The sequence below is a fragment of the Neolamprologus brichardi genome, chromosome 10 (assembly GCF_056152115.1).
Source record: "Neolamprologus brichardi isolate AB-2024 chromosome 10, ASM5615211v1, whole genome shotgun sequence".
NCBI classification, from domain to species: domain Eukaryota; kingdom Metazoa; phylum Chordata; class Actinopteri; order Cichliformes; family Cichlidae; genus Neolamprologus; species Neolamprologus brichardi.
This window is the reverse complement of record NC_142113.1, coordinates 8,798,407-8,819,291: the sequence shown is the minus strand read 5'-3', so window position 1 is coordinate 8,819,291 and position 20,885 is coordinate 8,798,407. Positions and strand designations below refer to the sequence as shown.

The following is a 20,885-nucleotide window of genomic DNA, read 5'->3' as shown; positions in this document are numbered from 1 at the left end:
CAACAGGAAGAGGGCGGGAATAAATGCGTGGTTGGGAGTTCGGGAGCAAGGCGGTCAGACAGACGAGCGGGACAGCAGGCTAGCCGAAGGTTGTCCTTAAGGAATTTTTTTTACAGTAATGGAAATAAGTTTTAGGTCTGAGAATTAGAATAAAAGACCAACTTAATCTGTACAAAGCAACGCTTTTTGTCAAAGTAGTGTTTCGGCTTACTTTTAAGAGAGACACGAGGGTAGCGGTCAATCAATGAGCTCTGTGGACGACCGACGTGACGTTAGAGAAGGATATAGAAATGGAGGAGCAACGGTGAGTTGGGACATGAGTATGACCTGTCCACAGTTTTTCTGTTTACGAGATTTGCCTTTTTGGTTTGTAAATTAAATAAATAAATAAATAAATAATATGATTAAAGGTAACTTGGCTAGGAGAACATTAATGACATGTACCTGTACCTGTCCTCAATTTTTGATTGGTTGGATCTAATTTGGACTCCCTTTGGAGTATTTTATTAATACACAAATACCTGAGACTCAATAACATTTCCGTTATGCTGCGTTTATGATGATGAAGATGAAAATAGTGCATGCAGTGTAAGACATAAACGAAGCTACACTTATAGAAGAATAGCTGCGCATTTTTTTGTTGTTGACATTAATAACACAAAAGTATGGTAGCACCGGGGAACGTGACTCGAGATGGTCAAATAGACGTGTTTTGGGCCATTTTTGAACGTGTTAAGTATATTTCAGAGTGTGATGCCCTGGGCCGGTCAGTGGCTCGTTGTTTGTACACTATGCTTTACATGGAGGTTGTTGCAAGTATGTAATGTATATAAACATCATTCGCTAAATTGGCAAATTATTGAATGGCGTTTGGCATGAGCGCGACAGCCAAGGTCTGGAGGTTCTCACAGGTAATGGAAAACTAGAAAAATCACTTTGTCTTCCTATATGTTATGTTTGTAATTATATTTTATAGGTTAACTAGCTGAATAAGACAAACATTGCTCTAACAGCGATTTCATGTAGGCTACCTGCTATGAGTCAATGTGCCCAGGGAATTAGTCGTCTAGTAATGGGCATTAAATTAATGCAATTATTTACGTGGTTTAAAAGTAGCCTTGCAGAATGATGGGATGTAGGCTGCCTGCTGTTGGATTAAAGCTGTCTGTACACACCTCAGACTGTTGACAGCAGTCAGACAACCTGCAGGCCCATGCCTTGAGTTAATGGCAAGATAAAGTGGAGACCTAGTTGTCTAGGTGATGTGATTGTATGATTAAATTGAATAATAATATATTTAATATCCCTAGCTTCCTTTAGTTCTTTAAAATTGAACCATATTCATAGATAAAATAAGTGTTTTCCCTTATTTTGTTTATTGTCTTTCACTTTACTCCGTATGTGGTAATGACTAACCATTTTACATACCTTTGGCATTTACTTAACTTGAGATGTTAAGTAATATTTCAGCATAGTTCAAATGTATGCTTTCTCATGTTTCCCATGTCTCGTGTTTTGTCTCAGGTGAAGGGATTAATTCAGAAAGTCCATCCTCCTCAGCGGTCCCTTAATGATTCACTGGAGGGAGAAATTCAGGCCTTCCTCACTGATGAAGACCAACTTTACACTTATGATGACCTCACCAAAGTCAACCCAGTGACCCCAGCGACAGGTATCCATCTCTGATGTCTCTATCTTTTAAATCACTTGATAATGTAAATACAATGATGTAATAGGGCATGCTTGTGCCTGCTGGTTGACCTATTTAAATGATTGAACTAAACTTGAGTTTAGGCAGTGTTTTCCACTGTATGGCACCTTAATTTTGATCTGCAGTGCTGGCAGTGTATTATTTGTCCACATCAAGATAAAATCTGCATGGTTGATAAAATGTTAATGTGTGAATGACTGACGCGGTGACATGCAGTGTTATACCTTTAGCCTTTTCATTACACCTTTACTTACGTTTTCATTCTTTTTATTTAAGTTTTGATATATGGGGTGGCTGTAGCTCAGGTGGCAGAGCAGGTCAGCCACTAATCAGAAGGTCGGTGGTTCGATCCCAGGCTGCCTCCTGGCTGCATGACAAATATCCTTGGGCAAGATACTAACCCCATGTTTGCCTACTGGTGGTCAGAGGGCCCGGTGGCGCCTGTGTCCGGCAGCCTCGCCTCTGTCAGTGCGCCCCAGGGCAGCTGTGGCTACAATGTAGCTTGCCATCGCCAGTGTGTGAATGGGTGAATGACTGAATGTAGTGTAAAGCGCTTTGGGGTCCTTAAGGACTAGAAAAGCGCTATACAAATGCAGGCCATTTACCATTTACCATATAAGTGTAGTCATACTGATCTATTTTATAGATCATATGTCAAAAAACCTTGAGGAAACTACATTACAGTACAATTATTATTTTTAAAACATTGTGTAGGTGCATCTGTAAACATTTGTAACAATGCAAATTTTCCCACTTAATGTCTGATGATATTTGTTCTTTCCCTGACAGTGCTGAAATGCCTGCAGGCCAGGTACAGCATGAAGGTGTTTTACACCCATGCTGGCTGCACCTTGGTGGCTCTTAACCCCTTCCAGCCCATTCCAGACCTCTACTCTCTGGATGTGATGAAGGAGTATCATTATGCTCATCAGCCCCAGGTATTTCAAGCAGTCTCCCATTTGTTTTTTTTTTTATTTGGCTAGCATATGTAGATATATTTTCTGTAGATTTGTGCTATAATGGGAGAAGATGAATAGTTGTGCCATCAGTGAGTGTTTCAAACCATCCAATGATGCAGACCTACTCAGTGAAACTCAAAAGTACTGCTTTTATTAACATCTGGGAGGTCTTTAAGCTATTGGGCGCTCTGCATGCAGTAAGTATGACCATCCATTTAATAAATCTGGACATTTTTGCTTGCAGAAGTTCAGGCCACATATCTTTATTGTGGCAGAAGAAGCCTACAGGAATGTTCGGGGCCAGCTGGAGCCGGTGAACCAGTCCTTGGTGGTCAGTGGTGAGAGTGGTGCTGGAAAGGTAAACCAGACACATGCAGCATTAAGCTTAAAGTGCAAGCTAACCCCGCTACACTGAATAATGAACCAGAATGTCAGCTTACTTGTTACTTTTTGCAACGGTTTGTGCAAAACAGAAGCACTTTGCATGATTTGAATTGCAAATCATAATTGGCGATAGGTAACTGAAAATAGTACAATGACAAGCTGTCATATGTTAAAAATGGCAAATGTGATTGTTTTGTGCAAATGATATGCTCATTTGAATTTGATATCTGCAGCATGTTGGGACAAGGGCCATGACAATCTGGAAATGTGGTGTGATGCCAAAAAATATTGAATGTTAAATTAGATCAGCTGGTAACAGATTATTAACATAACTGGTATTTTAAAATATTGAAAGCACCCCAAAGAGGCTAAGTCTTTCTAAAGAAAACTTTGAGTTCAGAATGATGTTTCTCATCATAAAATTGAGTGAAATCACTATGCAAGGGGCAACTATAAAAACCAGTGTCAAAGCCATCCTATTCAGGCCCTCGGGTATTAAAACCTGCATTAAAAACAGACACAGTTGTGTGGTGGAAATCACTGCATACACTTCTAAAATCCTTTAACAGTGAGCACTGTTCATTGTTGTTTCCACAAAGACCAATTAAGATTGTACAGTGCAAAAAAACCTGTAATGTTATGTAAATAATATTGAGCAATGACACCACCTTGTTTAGCCTGAGCTTGTTTAAGGACTGAGGTGAAATGGAAAACTGTCCAGTCAAATCTTACTGGAAAGAGACATTGTTTTTTATTTATATTTTACTTAGCTTAGCAAGTTTTTTGAAAACTGGGTTAAACAGTACCATTAAAAATTGACTGCTCAAGTGGGAGTATGAGCCAGTTTACTGTATATGGACTAACCTGATTAGACACTAAGAGCCAGATTTAGTGGCAAAACCCTCTTTTGATGTTTTAAAAGCTGCTGTCGGGATTTACTAAAGAGGTGCAGTGTTAGTTTTGAGACTGAAAGATGTAGACACAAGAACCTTTGCAGCTGGCCTTATTCCAAATGAGTGTAAGAGTTTCCTTTTCAGAGCACAAAATTCTGGGAGGAGACTATTTCAATGAATCACACATATGTGGTTTTTGGAATGAGGGGACAAAGATTATTGGAAAGAGTTTGTCATTAAGACAAAAAAAAAAAATAGATGGATCCTTTATAGATCCCACAAGAGAAATGATTGTGTTACAGTGGCAGGATAAAGAAGAAAAACGCTACAGTCTACAATAAATAAACAACATAGTAAAGGTGAAAGAGCCACGGGCGCATAGTGAGGGCCTTATACTGTGGGAGGGCAAATCATTTTTATATACACAACAACAAAAACAAAATAAAAATGTCTTTAAGTTGGAGAAGAATAAAAAGTGAGACTGAAATTGTTCAATAGAGTAGTGCAAATAGCATTCATAAATATGTACACTTTAAATCTAAGAAACTGCTGCAACAATGTGTGATGCAGAAATATGTGTGTGTAGTCTCATGCCTGACCGATGTGTTCACCTGTCATGGAAGGAAAAGAAAGAAGAGTTATGGCACAGTTTCACAGGAAACGGCAGAAATGACATGCTGAAGCATTCTGTATGGGAGCGAGGTTGAATTGGTCTGAGGGAAAAGGAACTCTGCTGCCTCAGTAGTGTGTGATTAATTGTCCGTGATGCAGATTAGTTTGTTCTCTTATCCCTCACTGACTCAAACACCTTCAGATTCTGGCCAACAAGGCTTCCAGCCTTGTGAATCAGTTTGTTGATCCTGCTGGCCTCTCTGGGACTGATCTTATCCTGCTAGCAGACAATGGCACTTTCTACCACAGACTGGTAGAAGTCTGTCCTATAACTGTGTAACGCATATTTCTGCTATAGAGTAATCCAGATATTTTAATGTGGCAGAGTGGAGTTTTGCTGAACTGAGCTTACTTTAGAGCAGGGGTGGGGGAACTCCAGGTCTCAAGGGCAGGGTGTCCTGCAGGTTTTAGATGTGTCCTTGATCCAACATAGCTGATTTAAATGGCTAAATTACCTCCTCAACATGTCTTGAAGTTCTCCAGAGGCCTGGCATTTAATCATTTGATTCAGGTGTGTTGACCCAGGGTGATATCTAAAACCTGAAGGACATCAGCCCTTTAGGCCTGGAGTTTCCCACCCACAGCCTCACACAGCCTGGAGAATAGAAAAATTGTGTCAAAGTAATATCATCAATAACAGAGTGGCAGCTTAGCATATTGTTAGGTCACCCACAGAACTTTTCACTCCCATCAGCACATTTTTTGCTACTGCAACATGACACAGTTTTTACCCTGTTTATTAGATCTGGCTCTTAGTAATCTGACATCTGTCTGTTTTTATTAATGCCCCCCAAATATTGCTCCTTGTTTACTGCAGTTCATCATACATGCTATAGTCTAGACAACCCAAATTCACCATCCCACAGGAAGTTGTATGCCGGTATCTGCAGTAGTTTGACTGGCATAAACATCTCATGCATTCTTTCCTATCACAGATTTTTATTACTATTGTTTTAAAATTATTTTTAGATTCTCTTTCCACCATGCCCAAAGTTGCTTTTTTGTCACATTTTAATATATGCTTAAAAAAAACTCTGCTTGTCTCTTAATGATTTGTTTCTTTGTAGACTTGGACATCTCGGTGCTTGATGAAGTACTATGCCACAGTGGCGTCCGTCTCGGTGGTGAAGAGTCAGGACACAGTGGAGAGGATCGAGAGGAGAGTGCTGGACTCCAACCCTGTAATGGAAGCTTTTGGTAAGAGAAACAGAGGTGTTTCTGTTAATGTGAAAACTGAATCCCGTAAACGGTCGCTCATCATCATCGGCGTATGTTTCGTTTAGGCAATGCCTGCACGCTTCGGAATAACAACAGCAGTCGTTTCGGAAAGTACATCCAGCTACAGCTGGACAGGTATTTACAAACATTACTTGAGGTGGCATCGTCTGCATAGTGTTCTCTCTTACTTTCCCACATTTGCGGTCAATGTGTCGTTTTTATTTAAAGGTGTCAACTCTTAGTTGGGGCGTCTGTACAGACATATTTACTGGAGAAGACCAGGGTGGCCTGCCAACCAGCTAATGAAAGAAACTTCCACATCTTTTACCAGGCGAGTGAACAGACCTGCGCTACAGCTCAGAGATATTTCACTCCAGATATGTAGTAATTCTTTTCAGCATTAACATACATGAACAGCGAGCGATTTAATGTTTCAGATGATGAAAGGGGCCACAGATGAGCAGCGGAAAGAGTGGAAGATGTCACATGACCAAAGTTTTGTTTGGCTGCCAAATTCCGAGAAAACAATTGAGGGTTGGTGTCCCTTTTTTATGTGTATTAAGGCACATGTCTACACTCATTTTTACATTTTATTTCATTTTTAGACCCAGGTCATTTTTGTTTTTTTAATAACAGCTTTTTATATATATATATATGTATATTTATATTTTTTTTAATAGAGGATTGTTTCCATGAGACAGTGGAAGCAATGGTTCATCTGGGCATCAATGCAGAAAGGCAAGGAGAAATATTTAGGGTAAGAAAGGATATCTTCTACTCTGCATTCTTTGCATTCACACTGTTGATTGGATTGGTGGGTAGATGTACTGGACATTTTAAAATGTTATTTAAAGTGCAGTCTGTAATGTAGCTCTCGATGAAGGCCACAGACCAAAATGCATTATTCAAGTAACAAGTGCTACCTCAGAGTAAAAGTTGTTGACAAGTATTATGTGATGCATTTTTAATAAACACTTCCTTACTGCTACTTACATTATAGTGGGCTCTAAGTGCTTCTCAGAGGGTGGTCTGGGGTTTGCATCCCTTAGCCACGTCAGTCATATAATCTTGCTGTACTATAATTAAGAAGTGCTTGTCTACAGATGGAGATTCTAAAGCCAAATCTGAGTTTCTAATACTTCCTATAAGGTTAACCTTTGGACCATTAGAAAGTTTTTAAGCCAGTCCACTGGCGTGGGGTCTCGTGGGTGGTGAGTGGGGATAACATGTTATCTCAGCTCTTTAACTTTCAGTGGTTTATGTGCAGTGTTTTTTTTCTTCCCTCTGTTGTTGTAACACATTACAGATATTAGCAGGAATTCTCCAGTTGGGAAATGTCAGCTTCTCCTCTTCAGCAGATGAATCACAACCTTGTCACCTTGATGCAAAATCTAAAGGTACTGGATATTGTTTTGCTTTGACATTTCTTATAAAACATTTCCAGATAATGAATGATTAGGTATATATGGTAGTTACATTTCCATGTTTTTCGTTGGATTGAGTAATAAGTTCCATGACATCACCACACCTGTCTCCTGCCTTTAGACTTCTTGCAGAGGGCTGCTGAGCTGCTGTGTGTTCCTGCTGAAGAGCTTCAAACATGTTTAAGAGTAAGAACTCTGAAGGCGGGGAAGCAAAGCGTGCTCAAGCCGTGCTCTCAGGCAGAGTGCAGTGTGACGAGAGACTGTCTAGCCAAAGTCATTTACGCCCAGTAAGAATCTCCTTTTGACCATCAACAACTTCTCAGAGTGCAATAAACTGTTGTTAGAATGGATGATGATGTGGGAACATGTTTGTGGAAGACTCTGCTGTCGTCAAAGACTTAAATGTTAAACCGTCATGCCGTTTTCTGTTTACAGTAAACATGAATATTGTCTGTTTACAATCATTATAGCATCTCCATGCTTGAAAATAAGTATGTGACTTTTCCCACCAGGTTATTTGAATGGCTGGTTACATTCATCAACAACAGCATATGTGCTGATAAATCAACGTGGTGCAACTTCATAGGTAAAAGCATTACTTTCGCAGATAGTGCTGAACATGAATTTCTAGCTCTATAGCCAAGCTCACAGAACTCCTCTGTAATCTTCAGGAGTCCTAGATGTGTACGGCTTTGAATGTTTTCAGACCAATAACCTGGAGCAGCTATGCATCAACTACGCCAATGAGAAACTCCAGCAGCACTTTGTGGCTCATTATCTCAGAGCTCAGCAGGTAGTTTTGTTTCTCTGAAGGTAATCTGTTCTGATTTCTCAGTGGGCTGCTATTTTGAGTGCTCAAGCAGATTTCAGATTTAATCTGTCAACAAACTAAAGCAATTTCAACATCTCCTTTGTTAGGCTATGGGATAATAAGATGTTTAAATGTATCTCGAGAAAAGTTTCAGAACTGCTATATTAGACATGAACAGCAGCTAGATCATCAGATTGTTTTTCCTGCAGCATTAATGTCAGTATTTCATTTTACTATTAAATTTGTATGTTTTACATAGATTTTTATCACCATCATCTGATAATGCCTTTCACTACAGTAGGTGGCACTCATAGGGAGCATTTGCTAAGGGTCAAACCAGCTAATGCAAAGAAAGCCTGGCTATGTTGAACTTCTTTTGCAGTGTACTCCTCTGACCTTGGGCTTCAGGGGGTTCTTCAGATTTCACAAAAGCTCTAGCAATGGAAAAAAGATTAAAATGTCTTGTATGTGAATTTTCTTTCTTTCTTTTTTTTTTTATTTTAATCACTACTTTTCCCAGGAGGAGTATGTGTCAGAGGGTTTGCAGTGGTCCTTTGTCAAATACCAAGACAATCAAAGTTGCCTCGATCTTTTAGAGGGAAGCCCCATCAGTGTGTTCTCTCTTCTTAATGAGGTATGCTGGCCATTAAGAAACAGAAGGAAATATTGTACAGACTCAAAAAAAAAGCAGAAAAAAAAACAAAATTCCAACATTTTACCAAGCTGGGTTTAATTTTACTCCATTTCTTCTTTTGTCTACTTTTACTACTAGGACATTTAAGAATAAATGTGCCAGATAAGCAAAGTGAATACAACTTACTACCATCAGAATACCACCTTTGTGGACATTTCATGACCAGAGGTCTTTTATACCTTGTAGCTTACCTGAATAAATCCAGGTGATATGTATGATAGACGTGTCACTTGCACATAGCTGTCTGATTTTTGGCGATGTTACTGGGGCACTTTCTTCTTAATATCTTTGATGTCTGTAAATGTGAGGCCTTTGTGGTTTTATTTCTCTGACAGACACCACAAAACACAAATGGAATTTCCAAAATAAATAAACAAATAAATTACTTTAAAAAAAAAAAAAAGGAGAATGTAAAAAGCTACCAAAATCAGACCTTCAATCATTAGCTTGATTTTGCATTCTAAATAACCTTTCGGTTGGTCTTCACTGAAAGGCAGTATGGGAGTAAAATCAAAAGAAGTGCGACTTGTTTTGATAATCACCTAAACTCCTGAAAACAATTTTTCTGAATCCTAAAAACACAAGAAATCAGTCTGTATAATTGTGTAAGGAAGTGTTAACATGTGCAAATTTATGTTACCATGTTTTGTTTTGTGTTTTTACATATTGTAGGAGAGTCGTCTAAATCGAGCCTTGGATGCAAAAACGTTCCGAGTCCGTCTGGAGAAGGAGCTGTGTGACAATGCTAACATCAGCTGGGACAAGTTCAGCAAGGTGCCGCACTTCACTGTGGCCCACTACGCCGGCAAAGTTGGCTATCAGATAGAAGGCATGGCGGAGAAAAACAAGGTGAGAAAAGCTTTCAACTGTGTCAGAAATAAGCTGAATATGTATTCCTTTACTGAACTTCTGCTTAGATACTGATTTTCATTTATTTATGTATTTATTTTAAGGACCCAGTGCCACCAGAGCTAATTAGCCTGCTTCAAAAGTCCAACAACCAGCTTCTTCACCAGATCTTCAAAGACAATGAAACTGAGAGTCAGATTAAAAAGGGGCCTGGTAAAACCACTGTGGTCTCCAAGTTTAAGGTAGGATCCAGCTCTAGCCTTCATAATCAGGGCAATATAAGCTAGTCACAGCCTCTTTTATAGTTTGGAGGCTTTAGTGCTGGCACTGGTAATTGCTAATATCTCATTGTAGAACTCACTGGAGACCCTGATGAAAATCCTCCACTCCACAACTCCTCACTACACTCGCTGCATCAAGCCAAACCCTGAGTGCAAGCCACTGACTTTCAAGAAGGAGGAGGTAGACAGTCTACTCGCATGTTTAATAATCTGTGTTTTAACACCACAAAGACAACGCTGACATGTTTGAACAAAAGGCAAAGGTTTCACTTGATCCTTGCTGTTTGTTTTCAGGTTATCATTCAGCTAGAGGCCTGTGGGATTGTGGAGACCATCCATATTAGTGCTGCTGGATTTCCAATAAGGTGAAACTTTATTGGAATATCAGCCTAATGTACCATTTAATTTCTGCTGGATTTTGGTTGACGTCTTGTCTTTTGGTGCACAGGATTCCTTTCCAAAGCTTCCTGCAACGTTACACACTGATCGCTAAACACATAAAGTCGGGGGGTCACAGTGTTGGTGAGTACAGCTTGTGGCTGAATCTATTTCTGGTCAGTTTCGCATGTTTCGTGTTTGGGGAAAATAGTGATTTTATCTCCTCTCTTTAGGTCTGCTGGTTTATTCTGCTTTTCCTTCAGTAGCCTTCTTAGTAAACGTGATCCTCTCCTTGGGAACTTTTTTAACTTGGTGCATTAAAAACAAAATAACAAACAAAATTTGCAACCTTTCCAGGTAAATGCATGCATGACTGTTGGAGCTTGCCTTGCATGTTCCTGCATTTTTTTTCTGTTATTATGTATCAACTGACACTTAGCTTCACTGCTGTGTTCAGCTGTCTTTTTTGTTGTTGTTTTTAGTTAGTAAAGTATAAGGATGATGGTCAAAAATGGTTTGGGAAATCTCTCAACTTTTTGTCCAGTGTAAGCATGGAGTTGACGTTAGATGGATTTTAGTGATCTCGAATATAAATTGTACTTGTTTTAGTGACTTTTTTTTTTTTACAGCCCACATCATAAATATTGTTATAAAATGTAAAGTGTGTAATTGTGTAAATGTGCACAGTGCTTTCTTTTTATTTCTGCATGCTGTGTGAGACTGCAAGGATTTATTAAGGTCAAAATAACCACCTGTGGATGACATAACACCTGATCTAGACATTAATGTTCCTTAGATCTTACTGGGTCGCGTTAATAGCTGGATTTTGACAGACTGATCCGAAGGTGGATCAGAGTGTTTAAAGAAATGCTTTCGAACCCAGGAGCCTCCTGCTGTGAGGCAGCAGTACTAACCGCTGAGCAATGTGCTTCCAGTAAACAAGCAGGCTCGCCTTAGTGATTCATCAGTTGGACAAATGCCTAAACAGACTTACAGAGCTGCTGTCATGTCTGTAACTTCTTAGCACGTGCATGCACAACCTGAATGCTGCAACATGCTGTGTATTATTATAAAAGTTCATATCTCCTCTGTGTTCCTCTCCGTGTGCATGTTAAAAGATTAAAAAATTGGTGTTGAATTCACAGCACAGCGGCTATGGAAGCTGTGCTGTTGATTCAGATGTGTTTGCTCCCTTGCTGTTCTTCACCCGTTACACTTTTTAACCTCACACGCTGTTACTGTATGATAAACCTCAGTCTCGCAGTCTGAGTGCTGCACAACTGTGAACATTACTATATCTTTAGTGCATCACTTAACCTAACTTGTGCTTGCTTTCAGTGTTAGATTTGGAAGCTGACACTTGTCCTCAGCGACATGTGGAGAAGATCCTCAGTGTGGCGTTGAAACACCGCTGTCTGAGTGAAGAACACAGTACATTGGTGCATTGTGGGAGGACTAAAGTTTTTCTCACACAAGTGATGGTCAGTCATTTAAAATCTGTGTTTCATTACAAACAAACAAGCTTATTTATTTTTAGAATTCCTTCAGCTTCTTATTTTTTTTTGCATTTTGTTTGTTTGCTCATGCAGTCTAGTTAGTGGTATAAATGTTCCAGTTTTCTTTCTTTTCATTTTGAGCACACTGACCTGTCTGACTAATCTCACAGCTAGATTTACTGGAAGATCAGAGGAAGAAGATCCTGTCTCACTGCGCCTTTACCATTCAGTGCTGTTGGCTACGGTACCAGCGGGGCAGACGACACACCCACCGCCAGTCTGCTACTTTGATCCAAGCAGGTGAACTCATAATGCGCCTGTGAAGTAATGCAAATTGTGGCCCTGTTCCCACAGGTTCTCTGCAGGCTTTGACCTGACGGCCGGGCCCACGGTGACCAGCTGCCGGTGTCTGCACACTCTGTATTCAGGCTGTTTATCCCTTTAACGACAGAGCCTATCACAAATAACTACTTCAGCTGTTCAATACAGATGTTCTATTATTACTGGTGCTTTATTTATTTATTTATGGTTCTTGTTCTGCAAGAGAAACAAACCTTTAAAATAAGTAACTTGTTTTAAACTGCCTGCAGCGGTGCGGTCCTGGCTAGTCAGAAATCGTGTCCGGAGATGGAACAGAGCAGCTGGAGTCATCCAGAGCACCTGGAGGAAGTGGAGGGTGAGATTATATTTGAACGCTTATCCTCATGTGTTAAGTTTTACTGCTTTTTTCATTGTGTTAATCTGTAAATAACTTTGCTTTTATTATTATTTTTTACATCTTCTTGCAGTTACTCTTGAAATCCTTGGCTGAAGCAGAACTTGATGACGCAAAGGACCTGGTGGAGGAGGATACACCCGCACTGACTCCTGTCGTCAGAGAACGGGGCTCAGTACAGCTCTCCACCATCCCGGAGCCCGTTACGGTGCAACGGTGGCCCATGGGCCTGGCTCTAGCCTCTGCACCGTCCATGACTGTGTCTTTGACAGCCACAGGCTTCCAGAAGATGATGTCTGTCATTGCCTCCCTCAACTTGCCATCCAGGAGGGGAGAGTACCAGGTGAAGACCAACCAGTACACGGAGGAACTCGCCTCCATAAGGGCTCAGCCCAAGGTGAGGACACAAACACCTTCCAGAAACGTTTTCATTTTGTTCATCTGATGGTCTTCTCTTTCTCGTTTCCTGCACAGGGATCCGTAAAGCTGCACTGTCAGCGATCTCCGCTTCTCTACGCTGACAGGCAGCCGGACCTGAAGAGCGACGTGACGGGGTTCAATGAGATCCTGCTAGAGAAAACTCTGTAACCGCTCCCTCAGTGCAAAACGCTACTTGCAGTGAAGCAGCTGCTTCTCCATAATCTGACATGAAACATGAAAACATGGTATTATTTCATGCTGCTACTGCGTATGTAGGTTAAAACACTAATTGCCACGTTTGTTTGTTTTTGGTTTTCTTTTTTTTAAACGAAGGTCGAAACTGATCTTACCCTGACTTACAGGGATGAAGGGAATTATAAAACCTGCATCCTTGCATAATTATTATTTATCAGAAGTGTTTATGTAAGCTGGTGCAGTGCTAAAAATCACCTCCAGTTGCCTTACGGCCCCAGAGATGACAAAATATATATAAATATATCACCTAAAATTCCAAATCTGAGTCAGGAGAGTGGATACAATCCTCAGCTGCATTTAAGATAACGTACCCCCTTTTTTTTTCATTTCTTTTACAGAAAGAAATGAAGTACCATTCACATTTCTCTGTGAATGGTACTCATGGCCATTGATCAGTGGGCTTTGATCAGTGGTTGTTGATCAATGGTCATGAAAATGTGCATAATTATGATGAAGGAACTGACCTCCCAACCCCATTGTTCCTTCAGTGGGCTGGTTTCAGTCATTATGCAAATGTACTGTTTATAAGATTGGGGAAACCTGCAGTCAGCTGAGACTGAAGAAGTCACTTGCATGAGTGACGAAACGTTTCTCCCACTGAAAACGCTACGTCCAGATGAACAAAATCAACTTTAGGGGATTCTTTTACAGAACTTGCCATGTTTGTCACATGTAGAAAACAGCACATGGTGTAGATGGGATTATGGTGATGCAGGATAAACACTAACTCTTTTTAAAAGAAATCTTTGTAAAACTCAAAATTTAAGGCATAATCTTGGCACTTTTTTAAAAGAAAAAAAAAATACCAGGGCTGCAGGCTTTTGTCTCCTGATAGATGATCAGAGTATTAGGCCTCGAGACAAGTGCCTTTCTTAGAATCCACGATCAAACCACATATGAGCTGTACATGTATTTATTGGGCTGATTATTTATCTGTGACTTAATTTTTCCAGTCTTCTGTTTCTGATTCTTGTGTAGTTTTGTGGTTGCTGCTAGGAGGAAAATGGTAATCGAGCAAATATTGCACGTTAAGCGAATATTGCACTTCAAAAGCATGCACATTCTTATGTAATCAACAAGATTACACGACAGGGTGTCTACAGGCATGAGCAGGTAAAATGTATTTTATTAATTTTCATTCTTACACCATTTTAATAGCCCCGAATCTTTATCTTGACTGATGAGCAGGCTCTGATATCTTCAGGGTGTCCACCAGTGTAATCGACAGCTTAGTCGTGTATATTTACACTTTGCTGGCCTGAGGCTTTGGGGATTTTTATATTTTTGAGGCAGTTTTTTTTTAAGCACCATTAAAATTAGTTAATCATTAGCCTTTTTATTATTACCCCTGAGCAGCAAAAGGCTGATTGTGTACTGTCATCACCCCACCAGGCAGGCAGCGCGGAGATTTAAGTTTGTGAATGCAATAACTGGAGAACAAGGTGATACCATAGGTGTGTTTACTAAAAATGTTGGACAAGTTTGTATGTCAGTAACCTCGACCTCAAGGTCGGAGCAAGTTGTCTGAAAACCTGGTCAACGCGACAAACATGAGAACACGACACAGGATTTTGAAATCGACACTGTAGGTATGTCTACCATAGAACTGAGAGGAACCACTGGTGGTCGACAGTATTTTAATGAAAACAGGCAAACAAGGGTATTATTGTACAAATACTAAAGTCATATGATATGATCTAAATGTGTTGAGGCAGCAAAAACAGTGGAATAGTGTGCCAGAAATTCTCAATAACTTGAGTAAAAGCACATCAGACACATCCACACTAATACGTTAAGGGTTTATATTGATGAGTATTGAGGAACTTTCAAGGAGCCGTAGACACCCTGCATAACAGAAACTTCACTGATGTGAAAAAGGATGAACCCAGGTTTATTTACATCGCTGCTCTTTGTCTTATGCACGTCAGCAAAATATGTCTGAACCACTGTGTGAATTTCATCCAAAGCAATGCAGTACTGTAACATATACCAAAGTCTTTTTACACTACAGTATTTGTGTATGATAAACTTGATTTTTCTTATCATGATCAGCTTTGATATTTAAACTTTGAACAAACACATTAGCAACAATCATAGAAATCATTGGAGCTTCTCACTCCACTTTTAACTTCAAGAGATTTCCTTTTTTCATTTTATCCACACAAATTTAATGACTTAGATATGTAAACGTGTCCAGGTTATTATCAGAAGTTATAATATGGAATTTGTATTTTAACTGTTTTATTCTTATTTTCTTCCATTTCTGTCAGTAGTACCACGGTATCCATTGACTTGTATGTTTAAATGTTTTTGTTGAAATAAATGTCAGTTTTAAAATGTTTGGATTTCCAATCATCACTTTCCCCTTGAAGTCTTTACATGTGAAGTCTTGTTAATGGTAACTCTGGGAATTTTTACAGTTTGAAAAAGTTGGGGCTTATTTTTGAACATTATATACATACTGTAGTTTGAAGTCACAACACAAACTGCAGCAACAACACTACAAAAATATATTTTAAAAAAATGAAAGCTGGATTTTACAAGTTGGCATCTTCACTTGATTTTGCATCATTTTCTACAATTTTCAAGCACTGATCAGAAAATTCCATAAACAGCGGCTCCTGCATGGCTGATTTCATTGCATCCTCTTTACGCTCTGCACCATCTATAGAGCACAATAACTGCCTCAGATGAGGATTACAGAGCAGGTCCTTTAGCTCTTTTGACTGGCCTGGAGATAAAGAAAACAGCAGTTACTCTCACACACTACTTTGTGTTAACGTGCCATTGCTGTTGCACGAAGCTTTTAATTTCAAGTGCAAAAAATGAAGAAGGGGTGCTGGAGCAATACCTAACATCTGGAGCCTCTGCAGAGGAACTTTGTCAGTGATGTCATCTTCATGCAGAAGATCATCAACACTCCAAGACTCTGCAAAGACATCAAAGAAGGGAAATTTTTTAGGTGTTAGGTTTACTCGTAATGCCAGACAGGAGTACTGTCACAGACCGTAGCATGATTTCATTTACTGAAGCTATGCTTAAACGAAACTATTTGGAAACTTTAGGCCAAATATTTATGACAAATGTATAAAATTCATCTTCCCCAAATGATTATATACCTGTGTCTGTGCTGTGGTTACTGTAATGTAAATATTTTTTAAATTCAGATCATCACCTCTAAATACAGTATTAGTTCACAACTCTGACTAAATGAACAAGACTGAAATCTTAAACGGTGCTCAAGAAAAAGCATATCACCCTTTAGATGAGGGCATAATCATGTAATATTCTAAATATGTTTCTTTTAAATGCAGCTGTAATATTACTTATTTAGTAAGCAGACCATATAATCCCAGTGCTGATGAGAGGAATGTAACTGTACCTGTGCTCACAGCAGTCTTTGTTTCAGGATTTGAAGGGGCAGGCTTGTCAACAGGAAGGCAGGTATCTGCGAACAGGAAAAAAAAAAACACTTATTGATATGATAAGAAACATCTCTTTGGAGTAAAGCCACAGCTCATGTAAACATGTGAATGAAAATTTTAGAACAAGTTAATTTACCTTTATGCTTTTTGTAACAGCCAAGTGAACAACTGTAAGAGCCAAAACACTCATAAGGATCAAGCATATCAACGTCCTCAACAGTGTTTAACACATTTCACATGTGATTATTCTAAACAGGCATCTTCATTTATTACAAACTTAAAACACACTCTAAAGTCAATCAACGGGAACATGACAACTCTGAGCGGGTTATGTCGATGCCAATCACAGATTGTGACAAACATCATGCCAGCAGGTGGCAGCACTGTCGCCAGCTTGTCTTTTGTCAACCGGCGGTACAGCACAAAGAAGAAAAACTGCACTAGCACGATTTGACCTATGTGGGTTACCGTCCCATGTGGTGTACACAGTAATAAAAACAATGTTTTCCTTACTGCTAGGCTAACTGCACACACATTTTGTTGAATGACAATCTGTGAATACAAAATATTTGATTTTTATTAACCGGAGTAACAAGTATCGAGTATATTCAGTGAAGTCCAACGTCACAAAAGTAATGTACGTCTTTATTCTCTCGGTAGACAAGCTGCCTATATTACCTTTTTTCTTTCTAATTTACAAAAAATCAGATTAAAGAACTGACTACTGTAGTCTTTGTTCCCAAAGGTTTATCTGTGGTATTCGTAGCTAAGCAAAACAAATGCTAACTATAGGTTAGCCCGCAAACAAGCATTCAGTTAAGGTTTACTTACTATCTTATTTTGCAGGCTGGACATCGGTATTTTGGAGTCCGTTCGCTGCACACACTGCATAACTGCATTTTCTTTTGAGGGAGAGGAAAAACTTATGAGGGAAAACAGTCTGTTAGCGTGCGGTATATGAGTGGTAAGCACCAAAAAAATGACGCTATTCCGGTTGTTTAGTTGTTCCTTCAAAATAAAGGCATCGCAGATTAATTTGACTTTCCGGTAGAAACAAAGTACAAAATAAAATCCAAACACCGGGAAATATCGGGCGTCTTCATGTCCATTTTAAATCTGTCTTTGTTTCATATTTAGACCTAACTCAAACAAAACTCCGCTGCGGATACGCGTCCTGATTTGATTGCGCGCGCACACACGCACGCAAATACTATTGGATCATTATACTAAAATGTTTATCCGCAATCCGAACAGCAATTGGTGTCTACGAACTGAATTACAGTATTGATGGGCCCAGGTAGATAGTGCTTTATAAGCCAGGCAAAGATGGGGCCAGATGTGTGTCTGCTGAGTAAAATCCCCAAATCATAAAAATGCATTTAAAAATTGATGATATACATGTAATATACACTCTGGGCTACACACACTTGCGATATAATAAAAGGATGGCATGCCGCCACAGGAAACCAACGTATGTAAACTAATTTTGGGTATATTTTTGGGGTAAGATGTCTCCATAGTAACCAACCACCTGTTTCAACATCCTTATTTGAGAAAGAACTTCGAATGTGGCATGTGAATTGTATACAGATTTTTTATTTAGATTGATACATTTATTTAGATTAAAAGTTTTACTTCTATTGATAAGAGATTTTATCCAAAAAACAGCAGTGTTGTGTATTTTCCTTAATCCCTAATCTGTTAAATTATTATGTGCTTTTATGGATCCATTGTTATTATGTTATAAAGCAAAAAACATTTAAGAAAAACCATAAATAGAGAAGCACCAGCCAAATGTCTTTGCTCTGCAAATTATACTCCCCCCTCTATGATATGATATGCCCATATACCATGTCCTTTAGGGGTTCTGAGATACAAATAAGCACTGCCGCATGGAATCGAACCCCATTTCAAATGAAAACATGACACTGGTTCAATTACCATCAACTTTTTATTTGATTTGAAATCAGCATATATCTCCTGCACCCACAGTGGATATATACATCTATACATTTAGCTTTCAAGCACACAATCCACTGACTTACATAGCTTAACACAAACTATTCTTGCACAGCTGTAACTTGAAGGAAGGGAGGGAGGGGGTGTCTTGTTACAGGGAAACCTATGGAATGGAGGGCTGACTTGTGACTAATGGGCACGTTCCTGGTGTCACAGCACTCCACTCACTGGGTCAAGAAGGCAGAGACACTTGGCCATGGTCAACATCAGAAATCCGAAATCTGTGTGGAGAATTATATAAAAAAGAAACATAAATACATTGTTTAGTAAAACAAACTCAATGTTTCCCTTTTAAATTTAGGTTTGCTGACATATACGTTTTTTGTTCTTTTTTTTTTAAAAGAAGGCAAGCTGGCGCTACAGGTATTTTTTATTTATACATGAGCAGTTTGTTCTATGACATATCAAAAAGCCCCGCATATTTTAATTTTTGTTTTGACAGACAAACAGCCCGAAAGCTCAAAGCAGCCAAAAATAACGCTAAAGAGAAATTAACTGATCCAGTTACTGACAAATGATAACCTGTTTATTTTCCTCCAATGCTAGCCTGAGCTGTGGGGACGCTCAGTCCATTCTGAAGGCCACAATGCACAATATCACTTACTCCGCCTTTTTCAAGGACGGATCGCGATCTCCTGACTGCTGTTACAAAGGCAGGTGTTGTTGCTCCTCTATGGGTGTGAACTGTTTTGGCATGGCGTCGTTGGCTGGGCTGTATAAATTCCAGGCAGGATTGTTTTTCTATCACAACCGTTCAACATAAACACAACGTTCAGACGACACCAATCCATAGCTACCTGTAAACATCGCAGAAAAAAAGCCATCAGGATGACGAGCTCTTGGTTCTCCTGCGTTTCATTTGGCTATTGTGATATTTTTCTGCAATCTTCCTCTCGTGCCCTGCAGGGCAATGGCGGTTTGTGTTCAGCTCGATTTCCCTCTTGGATCTTCCTTTACCGCCAGCGTGGCCCGAGTACTCTAACAGGTTGTAGTAGTCGTACTGATCGTAGTAGGCCTCCTCGAAAGAGACCAGTCTTTCAATATCTGTCGCCATTTGGACACGGAGAGCAGCACTTGTTCGCAGACAGTTTCTTGCAGCGAGTAAACATATGATGTCACGCCGTGTTTATATACATGCAGTCATGTGATCACGGCTGTTCCACTTCCGTCTGTTTTTGAGGCGAGCACACGGACATACCAGAGAGTTTGTAAATTTAGAGTACACACCCCCTTTCTGGACTTTTGTTTTCAAAGGGGGCGCTCGCAAGATAGTTCAGGATGATCAACGTTTAGCCCGCGACATTTACATTCCGCAAACATTTTTGCTAGACACCTTTGCGATAATTTAAATATGCTTTGTATAGATATTTCCGGAGTTCAATTGTATTAAACACATTTCTGTGAAATTTAGCGACATCGCAGCACCATGAGCCACTTTACGGCATCCGCCATTTTGATTTCAGGCATGAAGCCAGCAGCAACAGAGAGCGTTGTAGCACCAGTCTCCTGATGGCATCATCTTCAACCACCATTACCAGCTGCTTCTTATACACGGATAGAGGTTTCTGTTAACCACGCTTCTAACATCTAGTTATCGTTTGTACACAGATGCCTCAAAAGGAGTATGCGCTGTCGTAACTCCTCGACGGACCAGTCAACAGGCGCTAGCAAAACTGTTTCTCTGTGGGAAAAATATAAGTACATAAATGTCGTTTTATGGTTAAAACTACCTTCGCTAAAATAAAGAGGAACGCTGTATCTTTTGTCTAAAAGCATGTGTAAACAATTATTTTATCAGTTTAGCTCACCTGACATCAATTTCACCAAATACTCTCTCGCTAGCGCCCTCTGCTGCGCTCCAGGGTTGAAGAAACAAGTGGACAATTTCATTGATAGGAAGTGGAATGGCTCTGTCTTAAGATGAACTCTGCGTACGAACGACTCGTGTCTGCCTTGTATTATGATTTTTTTTTTTGTTTCTGTTTCAATTTGTATGTTCCGCTCTCACGTGACTGTTCGAGGACTATATATGAAAACTTTCAAATCAACTTGATTTTACGATAAAAATAAAAGTATGTATTTTTATTAACGCGCCAACATTAAAAGGCAGCTTAAGCGGGACATCATTATACAATAAGGTACCCTAAATAGGGCACCATTTTGAAATAAAGGAGCCTAAGTAGATCATGTGGATTCCTGTTTTGCGGGCAATGCACTGTATGTATTTCTAAAACAAATCTGCACAAAATACAACAAATACCGGTCTCCCCAATACTCTTAC

At 39.6% G+C, this 20,885-nt stretch overlaps 3 protein-coding genes across 3 annotated transcripts; 1 reads left to right on the top strand and 2 right to left on the bottom strand.

Annotated features, from left to right (window-relative positions):
* The first annotated feature begins 65 nt into the window (after positions 1–65).
* Positions 66–15,482, top strand: myo19 (myosin XIX). Its single transcript, XM_006799562.3, has 24 exons — positions 66–304; positions 1,525–1,672; positions 2,501–2,649; positions 2,915–3,028; positions 5,687–5,816; positions 5,903–5,972; positions 6,066–6,168; positions 6,275–6,371; positions 6,518–6,594; positions 7,144–7,234; positions 7,383–7,548; positions 7,774–7,847; positions 7,933–8,054; positions 8,593–8,706; positions 9,439–9,615; positions 9,720–9,857; positions 9,970–10,077; positions 10,191–10,261; positions 10,345–10,418; positions 11,613–11,755; positions 11,941–12,070; positions 12,361–12,446; positions 12,559–12,882; positions 12,960–15,482. The coding sequence occupies exons 1-24, from the start codon at positions 245–247 to the stop codon at positions 13,071–13,073; spliced, it is 2,880 nt and encodes a 959-aa protein (XP_006799625.1). The 5' UTR covers positions 66–244; the 3' UTR covers positions 13,074–15,482.
* On the bottom strand, positions 14,781–17,813 carry znhit3 (zinc finger, HIT-type containing 3). Its single transcript, XM_006799565.3, has 5 exons — positions 17,417–17,813; positions 16,722–16,753; positions 16,543–16,608; positions 16,012–16,089; positions 14,781–15,891 (listed from the first exon to the last, which is right to left on the bottom strand). Exons 1-5 carry the CDS (start codon positions 17,482–17,484, stop codon positions 15,698–15,700), a joined length of 438 nt encoding a protein of 145 aa, XP_006799628.1. The 5' UTR covers positions 17,485–17,813; the 3' UTR covers positions 14,781–15,697.
* A 709-nt stretch (positions 17,814–18,522) lies between these two features.
* On the bottom strand, positions 18,523–19,750 carry LOC148100847 (nuclear protein 2-like). Its single transcript, XM_087847145.1, has 2 exons — positions 19,402–19,750; positions 18,523–18,825 (listed from the first exon to the last, which is right to left on the bottom strand). Exon 1 carries the CDS (start codon positions 19,656–19,658, stop codon positions 19,428–19,430), a length of 231 nt encoding a protein of 76 aa, XP_087703271.1. The 5' UTR covers positions 19,659–19,750; the 3' UTR covers positions 18,523–18,825; positions 19,402–19,427.
* Positions 19,751–20,885: the final 1,135 nt, after the last annotated feature.